The sequence below is a fragment of the Grus americana genome, chromosome 1 (assembly GCF_028858705.1).
Source record: "Grus americana isolate bGruAme1 chromosome 1, bGruAme1.mat, whole genome shotgun sequence".
Classification (NCBI taxonomy): domain Eukaryota; kingdom Metazoa; phylum Chordata; class Aves; order Gruiformes; family Gruidae; genus Grus; species Grus americana.
Window position 1 is genome coordinate 24,317,212 of NC_072852.1, and position 15,667 is coordinate 24,332,878.

The 15,667-nt window shown below is 36.4% G+C and overlaps 1 protein-coding gene across 3 annotated transcripts in view; it reads left to right on the plus strand.

Moving 5' to 3' along the window:
- The window catches only part of POT1 (protection of telomeres 1), a 76,149-nt gene that overhangs the window by 19,223 nt on the left and 41,259 nt on the right, over positions 1-15,667 (plus strand). For 2 of the 3 annotated variants that reach the window (XM_054826948.1, XM_054826938.1), the window contains 3 exons: positions 209-256; positions 1,349-1,463; positions 14,307-14,437. In XM_054826948.1, coding sequence (XP_054682923.1) covers positions 209-256; positions 1,349-1,463; positions 14,307-14,437 — 294 coding nt within the window. Of the gene's footprint in view, positions 1-208; positions 257-1,348; positions 1,464-14,306; positions 14,438-15,667 lie in introns of those variants that run through there. The other variant, XM_054826966.1, reaches the window with a different exon arrangement.

Here is a 15,667-nt window from a genome sequence, read left to right on the forward strand (position 1 = left end):
TTTTGTCTGGGTGTAATTGGAGTGAATATTATTTTCTTTTTTTCTGTAGGATAAAATTTTATTGGTTTCAGAGGTGATTCACATGGCAAAAGTATTTATAGTGCTGTTTTGTATTTGCTTGTAGCATTATATTTGCTTCAGAGTTATCAAATGTTGTATTTGCAATGCCTCAGTTTTGTAATCAGTTTACTGTTTTTTTTCTCCCCAGATTTATACTAAACCAAGAACAAATGCTGCTTCAGAAACTGCATCTGTGGTGAGTGTGTATTTGGGATGTTTTTAAACCACATGAGACTAACTGCATGTAAATAAGAGTGTGTGGAATTCTTCTTCTTTCCTGTTTATTTTGTTTCCATAATGTCATTCCAGGAGTCATTTGTTTAGCTTTTAATTTTTCAAATAAAATGCCTGGAAAACAGAATAAAATATGAAAAAGTAGTACTTTTTCTATACTTGCAGCATAGTTCCCATCTCAATCTCAAAATAGGCTGCATGTTGGCTTAGGAAATATGAGCTAGAAAGGTAACTATCATTCTAAAGAAGATTGTATGCTGGTGCTTTAAAAAAATGGAAATATGAATCTTCCTTTGATTTAAAATCAGACTTCATGTACTAGTCTTAAAATTTCTTTTGATTACTGTTTGGAACAAGCCTTTATGTGTCTAAATTAAAATTCTACAGGAAATAGTATATTAAAGACAGAAATTGGTGTATGAAATTTTAGCCTTATAAAGAACAATAAAGATTTAGTACCAAAGATGATACAGCTTGGCTTCGTGTTAATTTTATGAAGAGTTTCATTTTTTTTCCCCTTGATATAGTAATTGAAAACCACAGTTTTCAGTCAGTTTGGCAGAACTTGTATTCTTGGAGAGACTAATCAGCATGTAATATAACCTTAAGATGAGAGGGGAGTAGTCCGTAAATAGTCGAAGGTAGTCCTTCTTTAGTCCTCCAACAAGTGTGTGCTATTTCAATAGGAAGACTTACACAATGGATGTGAGAGGTAAAGCCTCCCTGCTCCCCTTCCTCCAAGCAGTGATTCTGTGCAGTGACACTGCTAATAAGAATTACAAAATTATTTATGTACTTTAGAAAGCCCTTTGGATGGACATGTTAAAAGCAATCAGTAGAAAATCACTTTCTTTAATGCTTTATTGCCTGTGAATATGTATATATTTATCTTTAGAGAGTCTCAAGTGAATAAGATAGGAAAAAAAAAAAGATAATTTTTTTTTTAAGATGAAATAAAGCATTTTTGAGGGTGGATGGTGTTAAAATACAAAATTCTGGGTGAATGTTTGAATAGTATTTTCTTCTGTTCCCTAATTTTATCATGCCTTTCCAGTCTGTTGCCCCAAAATATGCATATACTCCTCTGAATCATCTTAAAGATGGAACTATAGTGAATTTGTATGGCGTTGTGAAATTCTTCAAGCCTCCATATGTAAGCAAAGGAACAGGTATGTACTATATTCAAAAGATTTAAAATCTTCTCTAAACAGAACTGTTCTTAACTATGCTTGCTAAAAATCAACCAAATTCAGGTGATCTTTGACCATGGTTCTCGGCTAACATCAAGGAAACAGAACAACAAATAGGTAAGGAATATCAGAGTCGATTTAGGCAGAGTGGTGGAGATAGCAAACAAAGAAAAGGACTTGTACAGAAAAAAAAAGTATAAAAGCCCTGCACCTGTCCTTGTGGGAAAGGATTTTTGTCTAACTATGTGCAATTCTTCCACTCTCGTGAGACCCCACCTGGAATACTGCGTCCAGCTCTGGGGGCCCCAGTACAAGAAAGACATTGAACTGTTGAAGTGAGTCCAGAGGAGGGCCACAAAGCTGATCAGAGGGCTGGAGCACCTCTCCTATGAGGACAGGCTGAGAGAGCTGGGATTGTTCAGCCTGGAGAAGAGAAGGCTCTGTGGAGACCTTATAGCAGCTTTCCAGTACCTAAAGAGGGCCTCCAGGAAGGTAGGAGAGGTGCTATTTACAAGGGTGTGGAGTGATAGGACAAGGGGTAATGGCCTTAAGTTGAAGGAGGGTCGATTTAGATTAGATATAAGGAAGAAATTCTTTACTGTGAGGGTGGTGAGGCACTGGAACAGGTTGCCCAGAGAGGTTGTGGATGCCCCATCCCTGGAAATGTTCAAGGCCAGGTTGGATGGGGCTTTGGGCAACGTGGTCTAGTGGAGGGTGTCCCTGCCCACAGCAGGGGGGTTGGAACTAGATGATCTTTGAGGTCCCTTCCAACCCAAACCATTCTGTGATTTTGACAATAAATGTTATGATCTGCTGTAAATGCAATGCCAGTATATTTGTTACTTGTAGAAGCTGTGCAACAACTGAATAATTTTTTCTCTCTGTGAGGTGAACTCTTACTGATTGTGCTACTTTTGCTAGAAGGTTGTACCATTTCACTAGCTGCTCAGTAAGTACACAGCTAGGTAATATCCCTTCTGAGTTTGATTAAACAGTAGAATTTCTTATTCGATGCAGAATTAATCAAAGTAGTTTCTGCTTATTATAAATTTACTGTGCATTTTAAAGTTGGGGTTTTTTCCCTTCTAAATGTGTTTCTAATTGGAAAAAAAAGAATAGATTATAATGGTGACTGTTGATTTTTATGGTCTTAATTATGCATGCAAGTTTCTTGAGTAATGCCAATACCCGTGAATTTGGCTTCTAAATACAGAAATTTAAGAAGTGAACATTAAATCAGAAACAAGAGTTAGTGGTTTGTCTGCAAAACTTTCGGCAAACAGATCTGTGTGATCTTGCTCAAAAACTACCAGCAGCAGTCTGAAGGAGATGCACTCAGTAAATGCCTTTGTGATAGCACAGTGCTATACCTGCAGTACCATGGCTTCCAGAATGAGGTTTACTTAAGCATAGGTAGCTTGAGTTGTATGTGGAATAGCTGAAGCCTGTGCAAACATGGTGGCACACCCAGATAAAGTTCCATGTCCAACTAAGGTTCAACTAATGGCTTCACTTTTTGAAGACCAAGCAATCTTCAGCCTTTGTTTGAAGCAGTCTGGAGTGTGAGTGGGAGGAACATCTGGGAGGTCTGTGCAAATGTGTGTGCTAGCTTCAGTATGTTGAACTAACTATACGGATATAATCTGTATTGTGGGCATGCTTAATTACTTCCATTTGGCGCATGTAGTATTCTTCTAGATAAACAGATGTACTGGCATGTCATGATTTAACCCCAGCTTATAGCTAAATTGTGGCTTCTCTGTACTTGTGGTCTGATGCTTGCCCACAGAAAAGACAAGACCCATATGTGCTGCTCTCTGGGCTATTGTACACTGTCAGCTGTAATATCGGCAGCCACCGGCCCAGTCAGCAGTCATGGTTAAGTTAAGCAGAATAACATAAGATTTTTCAAGAATATATTAGATTAACTGGGTACACAAGCTAATGAATAGCTTTTGGGAATTCAAGAGCATTTTTATGTGCTGTTGACCATGTCAACAGAAGAAAGAGTGTATCCGCAGCACTCGGGCTCAGTGCCCTGGTGTCTGCAGGACAGCAGTTCTGTGCTTCCCATACAGTTGTCGAAATGCATTCCCACTGGTGTTTATTATAGCAGGTGACAAGACTTGCTTTTGGAAAACCTTTCTGTTCTACATTCTTACTCAATGTTGAGAAGGCAGTAGCGTTTCCCAAAATAACTCTGAAACATAAACAAAAAAACAAGTCTGAAGAATATGGGGTAATCTAATTTAAACATTAACGTTTAAAAATAGATGTAGTCATTAAGTTGGGAACTGAGCCAGTAATGGTCCATCTGTTTTTATAGCAAATATAGTGCATGAGGTTTTTTTCCTCTTGAGACTAAATTAAAATGAGCATCATAGTCTGCATAGTCATTGATACACTAAAATTATTTTGCTAAACAGTAAATAGGCAATCTTTAAGAGGAAATATTATTTTAATTGTTTTGTATGGGAAAAAGCAAATGTTGTTAGAGAAAGCTGTGGAAAAGTTGGATGTCACTGTTTTTTCAGAAAATAATTAGGTTTTGATAGTCCTGTAGGCCAGTAAAAGTGGGGAAGTACAAATTCCAATTATTTTACATTATGAGTGTTAACAACACCACAGATATTTGTAGATGTAAATGAGGAATAATGGTAAGTGAAAATATCTGCAGGAACTCAGTGCATTTGGACTGGAAACAAAAAAGTATTCTGGTATCTAATTAGAAATGCAAACATTCATAAAGTAATTAATTGTGTGCGTGTTTGCTGTGTGTATAGCAAATCAAGTTATACTGCTAGCTTAGAAGTAATAAAAATTATTCTGCCCCTAGAGCTGAATACTTCTGTGGAACTGTGATGTGATTTAGCTACAGTTAATGCTTAAATAATACTTAATACTTTAAAAGTATTAATTCGGAGAAGGACTCCAGAGGGAGCTCTTCAAGATCAGAGATAGATTCCGAGATAGTAGTGAATGGGTGATGTTAGGTTGCTGGGGGCTTAAGGAGAAGGATTTGGGGCTGCCAGGCATGGAAAAGGATTGAAAATGGGAAAGCAAGCTGTACCGGGTGTCCATGCCCTGGTACTGACAGCGGGGGCTGCAGGGCGGCCTCTGTGAGGAGAGACCCACCACAGGGCACAACTGAGCCCCTTGGCCACAATGGTGGCACCTCTGGGAAAACAGTTAAGAAAGGGCAGAACGTTGCATGGCAGTGAGGAGTGAGGAAAATGTGAGAGAAACAGCCTTGAGACCCCAATGTGAGATAATCCAGAGGGGAGAGATGCTCCAGGTGCTGGAGCAGAGATTGCCCTGCAGCCTGGGGAAGAGACATCGGATGAGCGGATTGATCCACACTGCAGCCAGTGGAGGACTCAGGCGTGAGCAGGGTTATCCCACAGGACTGCAGCCCATGGAAGGACCTATATCTGGAGCAGGAAAAAAGTGTGAGAAGGAAGGAGCAGGAGAGAATAGGAGCTGTAACGGACTGACTACAGCCCCCCATTCCCCTTGCACTGCTGGGGGGAAGAAGTGGGGAGGTAGAGATGTTGGGAATCATAGAATGGTTTGGGTTGGAAGGGACCTTAAAGATCATCTAGTTCCAACCCCCCTGCTGCGGGCAGGGACGCCCTCCACTAGACCACACTGCCCAAAGCCTCATCCAACCTGGCCTTGAACACTTCCAGGGAGGGGGCATCCACACCCTCTCTGGGCAACCTGTTCCAGTACCTCACCACTCTCACAGTAAAGAATTTCTTTCTAACATCTAATCTAAATCCACCCTCCTTCAACTTAAAGAAGTGAATTTGAGCGTGGGAAAATGGAGTGGGGGGGAAGGGTGTTCTAGTCTATTTTTCACCATCCTACTCTATTGACAATAAATGAAATTAATCTTCCCCAAGTCAAGTCTGTTTTGCCTTGCGATGGTAACTGGTAAGGGATCTCCCTGTCTATCTCAACACACAAGCTTTTTCACCTTATTTTCTCACCTGTGCTATTAAGGAGAGGGGGTGAGAGAGCAGCTGGGTGGGCACCTGGCAGCCATGCTGGGACTATCCCGGTTTTTCATACTTTCCTTTTATTTGGGTTAGAAAAAAATGAAGATAAATGTGGAGAAGGGATCTTAAGAAACAAGTTTCCTTTGAAGATAAGAGTCTCAGGGGAATGAAAAATCTCTTTAGCTTAAAAAGAAGAGCAATAATAACACAGTCTTTATGCCTTCTCAAATGGAAGGACCAAATTAAAAAGTTTACAAAGCGCTTCTTTTGGGTGGGACATCTCATCATTGATATTCTTTTTGCTTCATGTTCCACTAAAACGTGGCAAGGTGCAAGTATAGTCTAGACCTGTACAGAGCAGAGAACAGTATCTTGTTTTTAATGTAGAGGATTGATAAATTATTTCAATATTGATTTACTCAGTTTGGTCTTTTCTGCACAGGCTGCCAAACAACATCTGTCACTATAGCGAACTTCTCAAAATCTCCATTTTGTAGTGTCTGGTGATTACTTGTTTATGCTAGACCTGTTCAAATGCTATCAGTCTTACAATATATAGTATATAGATGTAGAGAATACTTTTTATTTATTTGAAAAGTTGGGCTCTCACTGATATTCTCAGCCTGCATTTGTAATAGATTTCTTAGCTAAGTTTATAAGGAACTGAAAATATTAGCTTCATCTGTAATAATTCAGGATATTGCCGGTGGTGAACAGAGGTACTTTCCTCTTGAAAAATATTGTAGGTTTAAAACTCAGGCTTAAAAGCAAAGAAACAAACGAAACAAACAAAACAAACCCCACAAATCTTTTAAAAGTTTTGTTTCCTTTGTTCACCTAGCCGACGACCAAAAGGGTAAGAAGGGTAGGAATTAAATGTAGAAAGTAGTACTTTTACTGTTTGAGAAAATCATAGAAGGGCAGTTCTTGAAGGATCACATGGTCTAGATTTGTCATTTGTCCAGCTGCTTTAACAAGACTTTGGGGACCTGGGGACTTTGAACATCTTGCTTAGACAAGCACCGATTGCTGAAAATTATTGACAGCCATTCTTTCCAGATATGTAACAAAAATAAAGTTAAATGCGCTGATTTTCAATGTAACAGGTCTCTGAAACAACTAGTACAGGTTTTGCAACTGAGTTATTTGACAAGTTAATCACTTCAGTTTCATAAGTAGTAGAAATTTAATAGGGAAAATGATGATTTACTTAACAACTAGTCCTTGCCTAGATGTCATTACTAACTTCCTAATATATCTTCCCTGTATATTTTGAGTTCGGAATATTAAAAAAAGCACAATGCAACAATATCAATGGAGATCAGGGACACAATTTGAAGTTTCTTATTTATGAAGATAGTTGTGCTTCACTTGCTACTTTATTGTGAAAATATCTAAACCAGTTTTAATTTATTTGGGGTTTAGTATAAAAATATTCACTACTCAGTTAAATATTTCAATGGGGTTCTTTTTGTTGTTTGGGTTTTTTTTACTCAATGCAGAGTTGTGTCTGCTTGAGAGGGCCCAAAATGCTCAGTGATTGCACTGAATCGCTAGAGCATGAAATGGCTCTTGTCAGAAAATTCTGTTGTCGCATTAGATCTGGCACAATCCTATACTAATACATTCTCTTTCTGACACTGTTAATATCAGCTTTATGCTGGTACCTGTTGGAAGCATGGGCAGTGGAGCCACTGTACTTTATCCATATGGGTCTTTTTTCACTATATAGATATGTGCCTAGACAGAAGATACTGCTCCTTCTTACATACGTTAAAGCTTAAGGCTGAAACTTCGCACTGTGTTCCCACTGAAAGCAAGTGGTACCTAATTCACCCTTGTCAGTTTATGTAAGCTATAATTAAATGTTCATCATTTCAGTTGCCATTATTGCATTAGACTTATGTTAAAACACTGATGGATGAAATGAGTTTTCAGTATGATCATAAATTATTATTTATTCCATAGAAAGTTGTTTTAACTGAGCATGCTTCAGCTCAGGGTGTGTAGTTTGGAATGTCTATACGTGAGAATTTTCTGTGTTCTGAAAACTGTCCAAGGAAGTGTTTCAGATCCTGCTTGGTACAACAGACAGATGGGTTTCTGTCTGCTGGAAGTATTCAAAATTATGTTCTAGCTTTCCTTCCCAAATAGTTTGAGTCTCAGGTATTTTAAATTTTTTAACAAAGGTGATTCTCTCCTCTCCACCACCCTTCCCTCCCCACCTTAAGCCTCAAGCCAGTTACAAGTATTTAGCCTGAGTAAAAACACTAAACATAAAAGAAAAAGAGCCTCTGTCTTTCTAGCGGCCAATTACAGAGATTATGTGCTTGACCATGAAACTTTTGGGACATTGCAATGTGATGCTACTGCTTCCCCAACTCTTTCTCTTTTTTTCCTGCAGATATTAGTCAGTGTTTTCCATAAGGCAGGGAAGAATTATGGCAAGAAGAATCCTTGATGCTGGTAAACAAGAAGTCATAAGAGTAATATCCCATTTTTGTGGGGGAAGCCTCCACCTAGCTTGTTCTCTTAGATATATGCTGTATATTCATATGTCACATGTTGAATTAAAATCTCATTTTAGCCTACCTAGACATGCATGTGGACAGTAACCTATTTTATTTTTACAAAATATTTCTTAGAATCAAAATTAATAAAAGGTAGCATTTTCAGAAAGTATACGTCTAAAAACCTTGAACAGTTCCAGGTCAGCAGTTCTACATGCCCAAAATACAGCTTAAGAACCCTAAATCAGATTCTTAAAGGTATTTTGAAGCCCTAAGTTTTATTTTTATTTTCAATTTTTATTTGACCTTGAGCCAAGTTCATCAACAAATTCTCAGAATTTGCTTAAAACTATGTAGCTGAAAAATAAATTACTTTAAACTGTAGCATGTGGGCAACTTCAATTAAAATAGTCAATTTTAGTAAGTAATAGCAAACCAGATTTAGAGTGCAAAACAAACCAGTCAGACTGTTGTGCTATCTGATGGACTATTTGTGAGGAAACAGACTCACAGTTAAATCTGCAGTAGTTTTGTTCTTTGAAGTATTGTGTTCCATTTTATTTTTTTCCAAGTCAAAATATTGAGGATGCTTTTAAATTTTGCAGACCAGAATAAAAACTGTCACAGAGGTAAAGATGGTGATTTCATTTCTGGAGCCTAAAGATGAGAGTAATGTTCTTTTCCCTTCTGTTCATGGTGGTTTGTATGTGTTTCTTTTTTAAATAATTGCTGTTTCCTATAATCTAAAATTGAAGATAAAAATTAAAAAAAAATTAAAAAGAAAATGAAAAATGAAACGAATAAATAGTTAATAGAAAGAAATCTCAAGACAGTTACTTTGATCTACAATTTACAAATGATGGCATTAAAGCATCTGTTTAGCCAGATGCTTCTGGTAGTTACTGAGTGTTTGTATCTCAAGTGCATCGCCATGTTAGAAATAACAAGCTATAGTAAAACATCTTTGGTTTGATTCTTTAGAGGCCTTGTTTTAGGCTTCTGCACTATGTATATATACATATATACGCACACACATAGGGGTGTATGTATATTTGTATTATTTTTCTCCTTGTGTTTTGTTGAACATATTTGGTAAGTTAGCTGGTTCAACTTTTTTTTTTTAGTACAAAAACACTTGTGTATTGAATAACCTCAATAATTCTTGGAAACAGTATTAATGTTTGGTGTAGTTTTGAAGAGAGAATAATTTGCTATGATAATCTCTCTGTTCTTGTGTGTTTTGAAATATAAGAAACAGAAGGCAGTCTCTAATTAGAGTCCTTCATTGCCAGCAGCATTGCCACCAACCTTTTGATTTCTTTGCAAGAGGAAGCTATTGATCCAGGATAGTGGGTTTTCCACTTAAATGTTAGTCAGGAATACATATGTGATTGCCCAAATTTGTAATTTGTAATTAGACCAATGCATTGTACCTTAGAAATTTATACGGGCGTATTTGTTAGGAACTGCTGAACTCCTCCGTAAAACCAAAATAAACATATTTAATCAGTAAGTACTAAATGCCTTCCTACAACATCAGTAACTATTAATCTGGAAAGCTTTTGTAGTAATTCTGGTTTTGTTATGATGAGTGAAAAATAAGTTTGTAAGTGCAGCTGTAGATTTGGTTGTTTTGTTGGGATTTTTATATATCTATGCTGTGGAGAGATGCTGAATTTCTGAGCATGTGAATGACTGACGTAACTGTCCATAAAAGAGTGGAATTGGTATAGCATTTATAAAAAGAAAGCTGTAACCTGAAGAATGAACTTAAACTGGCATCATAGTGGAGGAAACTTAAGCTTTTCAATGACCGTTAGAATTACAGGGCTACAAAACATTCCTATTTCAAACTTTAAAGTCAGGACCTAGAAGTTGGAGATCAGCGTTCTCAGTGTAGTTAATGTAACCTTCCACTGATCTTGACTTGGAATTTTACTGATTTTAAGATAGTTTTTGCAGTAATAATTAATTCCTTTTGTAAAAGCTGCTTCAACAAATAGTTGTGGGGTTTTTTTATGAGATAAAATAAAAATCTAGGTAACAACTTAAAGTAATTGTATTTTTAAAGAACAGTAAGGACTAGTCTGAGAGGGTATGAGAAGCATATAAGACAGATGCATCACTCTGTGTTTCCTATTTAAACCAAACATTGCTTTTCTCTCCTTGTTATTTTCATAAACACCAGTTCTGAGGCATTACAAGCATCCTTACAGGTAGTTGCATTGCTGGTGGTCCCTCACATGATGTTAAGCTTGAGTGGGAGTACCTTTTCATAATAATAAAATATATTAAAGAAAAAAAAACACATAGGTGCAGTTTGGAGTTCTGTGTAGTATCAGCCTAAAGCCAGTGATTTTACTGAGTCAATCTAGTATGAAAGTTAATAACTTTCTTTTATAGTCTATAAATTTGCTGAACTGTGCATCCATTGTAGCATACTTATAAGCCAAATGATTACAAGTAAAAAATACCGGTGGTAAAATCTCCCTTCTTTAAGAAAAGTTATCAGTCAAGTAAATTTATCTAGTAAAGGAAAATTGATACCAATATGTAACCTTTTTTTTTTTTTTTTGGTACCTTGGTAACTGAGGGATTTTGCTTCACTGGAAAGTATATTGTGAAAAAATCAAAATTTTCAAAAGTTTGAGTAATGACATTTATTATATTGTTTCCTGTAACACTGGAACATTACTGATATTCAACAATTTTTTTTAGAGCTTGACTCATTATTTGTGCAGAAAAGTGAATTAAATCGCTGAACTATAACGCTGCTGTGGAAAGCTGACTAAGGTATATAATCACAGCATCAAACAGTAACGACAGTTTTGATGTGGAATGTTTTTGTTATTTTACTGTCAGCTCCTATGTTGGATTGTATCAGTGCACTCTGATATGTTATCCTGTATCTTCAAAGGATTGGAAGTCTGTGAACCATATGGTTTTTTCTTCTTAATTGCTCATATGGCTTTGCAGCTGACCTGTCAAGTTAACCTTTAGAATTCATACCCAAAGAAATACAGCAGTAATATTTGCAATTTTGTGTCAGCTATACTTTATACTGGCTATACTTTATTCATGTCTGTTTATCTTAGCATAAAATGTCAGATCAGGTGATACACAAACACTTGACCTTGTGCCTTTGGCAGGAGCGTGCAAAAGAATGATGCTTGGCAACTTTTGAGTGCAATAAATTAGAATTTATCATTATTGAGTGTGTGTAGAAGTCTTGGGGAGGAGGAGAAGTATCCATTTTATGGAAATACTTCAGGGTACTGTATCTGTAGGAAAATTAATTTTATTTTTCTTAGTAAGCTTTCACTGGATTTCTTTTTTCAACGCTTCAGTCACTGAAATCATTAGAGAATTTAAACTCCCGAGTTTAAATGATAGTAAGATTTAAGGGTATATTTGCTGGAAACAGCAGAATATTTCTTTTAAAGGCATAGGCAGGGCACATACGTTATACTGAATTAACATACATGCTTGTATCTGTCCTCATGCTTGGGGAATCTGTTCACTTAGTTTACATACGACAGTTGTTATCTTTTGACTGCATTGCTATAGTTTTTACATAATGCAAATCTGTCATTTTTAGTAAACTGATAGTATTCTCTTTTTCAAAGCTGTCTAGCAACAATTTATTTATGTGTGTCTCTATAAAATGCATGATGGAGATTATATCAACTTTGTTTTAGCGTTATAACATCTTTGTTCACTTTCCAGATATGTAAACTCTGGTTTAGTGTCATTATCACTAACTGCTTTGTAGAATTATAGCTAGGGGAAGTTGGGGGTTTGGTTTGGTTGGATTTTTTGAGAGTTGAAAAGATGTCAGTCACAGGCAAAATGAATCAAGCTCAGCTTCACTCCAGGCAACTATCCTTCCCCCTTCCTAGTCTCCACTCCTTGTTATTGCTGCAGATTACACTGTGTCTTTTAGGGGGGGCAAAGGGTGGCACAGGAGGTTGGGGTTGGTATATAGCAGTTTCTGTCTGCTGCTACTTGTTCCTTACTCTTTTTGTATTCCTTACTGCACCTTCCTTCTTAGTGGTGTCCTCTGCTCCAGTGCAGGTTCCTTCATGGGCTGCAGCCTCTTTGGGGGAGTACCTGCTCTGGCAGGGGTTATCCATAAGCCGCAGTCCCTTCATGGACATACCTGCTCCAGCATGGGCTTACCCACAGATCACAGTCCCTTCAACCTCCATCTTCATTTATAGTCTTCTGCTGTGTAATTTCACCATTGTATAAGTTGAGAAAGCTCACATTGTCAAACAAGAAGCTTCTGGACAGTTGTTTCAAATTCCTGTTTTATGTAAACAGTTTCTGTAGGTTGTTTGAATATCAGCAATAGAATTCATAAACATGTTAATTCATTGTTTTATTAATTTTGCTGCTTTATTATTGACTTGATGCCTGCTGAATTATGAGGATGTCTTTGTGTATAACTTTGTTTAGAGAGTATTATATGTTGAACAACGTATAATGTGTTCCCATTCTTGGTACCTCAAGAGAATGGATGCCAGTCTTCATGCAAGTCTGTTTCTGAGAGTTACAACTACTTTCTTTTTACACTGTTGAGATTCTATTGTTAGCTGTTACCAAAATGTAACATAAAAATTGGCAGAGAACTTGTAGTTTATATGGGAGTCCACAATAGCAGAATTATAGTAGGAGTAAATGGGTTCTGTATATAGAGGAAGTGTTCCTGCTCCTAGACCGTACAGCTGCATTTTATACGCAGGTCAGCTATATGAGTAAATTCACATTTACCATGAAAACATACATTCTTAAAATAGGTTTGTGAAAGCAGAAGTGTGAGTTAAAATAAATGGTATTAAGAAATTGGAGAGTTGCCCAAGTATTTCGGGTAGTTCAGATCTAGTTACTTACACTTGTTTTAGTCAGAATGAACAATAGCTACCAGAATAATTTCATTCACAGTTCCAGTCTGAAAGCACTGTGCATGCTGCAAACAGTTTAGATATATCTACTCTTTTCAGAATACAGAAAAATGCTAAGAGAAATATAGTTAGTAAATTACAGATTTATACCTGTGTGGAAAAGTACAAAATTATTTGATTTACAATTTGTCGCCACTCTTACTGACTTTGTGCTTTCTCATTTTAGCATTTAGGAATAGTATGCTCATATGGAACTAAGGGAGAGTTCACCATTGCAAGAGTTCAAACTTTAGAAATTTTAAATTATAAATCATTGAGTACTGTTAATATAATACCTAAAAATTGTGCTTTTTGCCTCAGGATTTTGCTAACTCTTTCTTAAAGCCAAAATTCTGTGTACATAAATGTTATCAAGGTTGTCATCAAGGTAAAAATAATAGGTTATATCATCATTGCTCTGTTGGTCTGCCGAAAAAGTTGTAATTCAGCCCCGAACTATAAATTCAGTAAATGCTAACATAAGTATGCAAAACAAAAGCACTCTGTCTTCTTGATGAAAAGCAACTAGGACAAGATGGGCAGGTGTTTGAGTCTCTAAACATAAAGCCAAGTTGATCTTGGGTATTTGAAAAGTTCTCAGGCAGGTTAACCAGCTACCGTGCTGTGAAAGAGCAAGTGTACTCTCACTCCATTTTACTTTCATGACATATCTGAGCACACAAGCTTCTGTAAGTGGAAATGGAAAATACAGGTTTCACTTATGTCATCTGCAAATACTGCTCTATTCTGGGCTGCTTTCTCTGTCATATTTGTGTCTTGTTTTGAGTTTACTTTTTAGGTCACTAATAGAAGCAAAATTTTATTACTGAAGTTTAACTTCAAAAGGGCACATTTCAGATTCTTACTGCACTTTCTAACTACCACTGTGTGACTAAATGTTTGCCGTATGTATCTTGCATATTTTAATGAAGGGAAAGATAGGTAATTTATCCTTTAATTTGCTTTTACAACTTGTAGAACTCATTACCTTTTCAGAAGACAGTGCAAAAATAAATCTTAAAAAAGGATTGTACAAGATTGTACATATCTTCCCCATTTGATAGAGGAAGTAATTGAAACCTGAAAAAATAGCACGCCTGTTGCAGGTAGAAGAAAAAATTTTGTATCTTGCTGGCTCGCAGACCTATGGTTACTTGCCCATTTCATTTTCAGTTATTTGGGCTAATTATTGGCAAGATGGGCCACACCTCAGTTGTTACAGCACTGTAACTAAATTGACTTCAGAAGAGTTACACAGTTCATAGCAGAAAAAAATTGGTCATATGGTTGTTCATCCCAAGTTTAATATCTCTGTATTAATAACTCTATAATGCCTATTATTCATTCAAACACTTTTATATCTTACAGATTATTGCTCAGTTGTAACACTTGTGGACCCATCAAATGTCAAGTTAACGTGCACTCTTTTTAGTGGAAATCTAGATTCCCTGCCAAAAATTTACAAAGTTGGAGATATTGTTCGATTTCATAGAATAAAGGTATGTATTAGGATGCAGGGGGGATTTATGTGTTTGCTTTTTTTGCAGTGATAGGACTGTGGGAATAACATAATTCTTCATGTACTGAAATTAATGTGTGGAGACGTTGGATAAAGCAATTGATTGATAAAACAGCTATGGTTGTGGTATGGACCAAAACTGGAAATAAGCTGTCAATTTTTTTTAAACAACAGAGCACTAGGCTGAGATCTCTCTTTAAAAAAGTGTTAGATGTGGCTCTGACAACTTCAGAACAGCATTCATTTTTTGAATATTTGTTAAAGTAGTTGACAAAAATCACCTGGTAATACTTCTAGATGAACAGAATTTAGTTGACGCAAATGTGCACACTTTATTCCTCTTTAATACAATTGAGGGATTACTTTAGAGCTTCTGGAGTTTAGATCAGCTGGAGAGTTACTCAAGTAAATATAATCTATCTGGGGTTGTTAGTGTGCAGTATGCTCTAGCTGCTGCTTTGATGTTTTCCTGCCTTACTCCATATTTATCTGTATCAAAGGCCATGAAGGAAACAGAGTTCATACCTTTGGTACTACTTCTGCTGGATGCTTTTCTTATGCCTGCTGCAACTGTATAGGGAAGAGGAACCATAATACGGAGACTAAATGGAAGTCTTGTAATGCTGGACCACACTTAAAGAGGTGTAGAATAATACCAAAGACGTGATTTTACCATGTTACACATTAATTTGCAAGATAACCATACATAATTTTATACTTTATTTTTGCTTAAAATTATTATAGCAGAAATGAATAAATATCCTGAGGGAGGCCAGTTAAAAAAACAGTTTGCATATTTGAACACTCTTGAGACATCCAGGAAATTTAGAACTGTACAAAAGGATGATGAAAGGGATAAAGATCAGTAGTACTAAGTATGTAAGTTTTGATATGTTGTAGTAGGAGAACAAAGAAGAAAAAAAAACCACATGACAATAAACGTAAAATGTGGAAAGATTGAAATAAAGTAATTGAAATTTGTGCCACTGAGATTATTAAGAAGGAACTTGTTAAGCTTCAGAAACAATCTTCAATTATTCATGTGTATTATAAATATTTACAATCGAGATAGAAATTAGCTAATTATTCTGGGTTAAGGTCATCTTTATGTGTAATTAGAGTGGAATTAAACTATATTTAGATTTTGAAGCTTGTGTTGCTAATCAGTACCTGAGATGTATTGCTAGTCTTGCAAGTTCATTGACTGGAA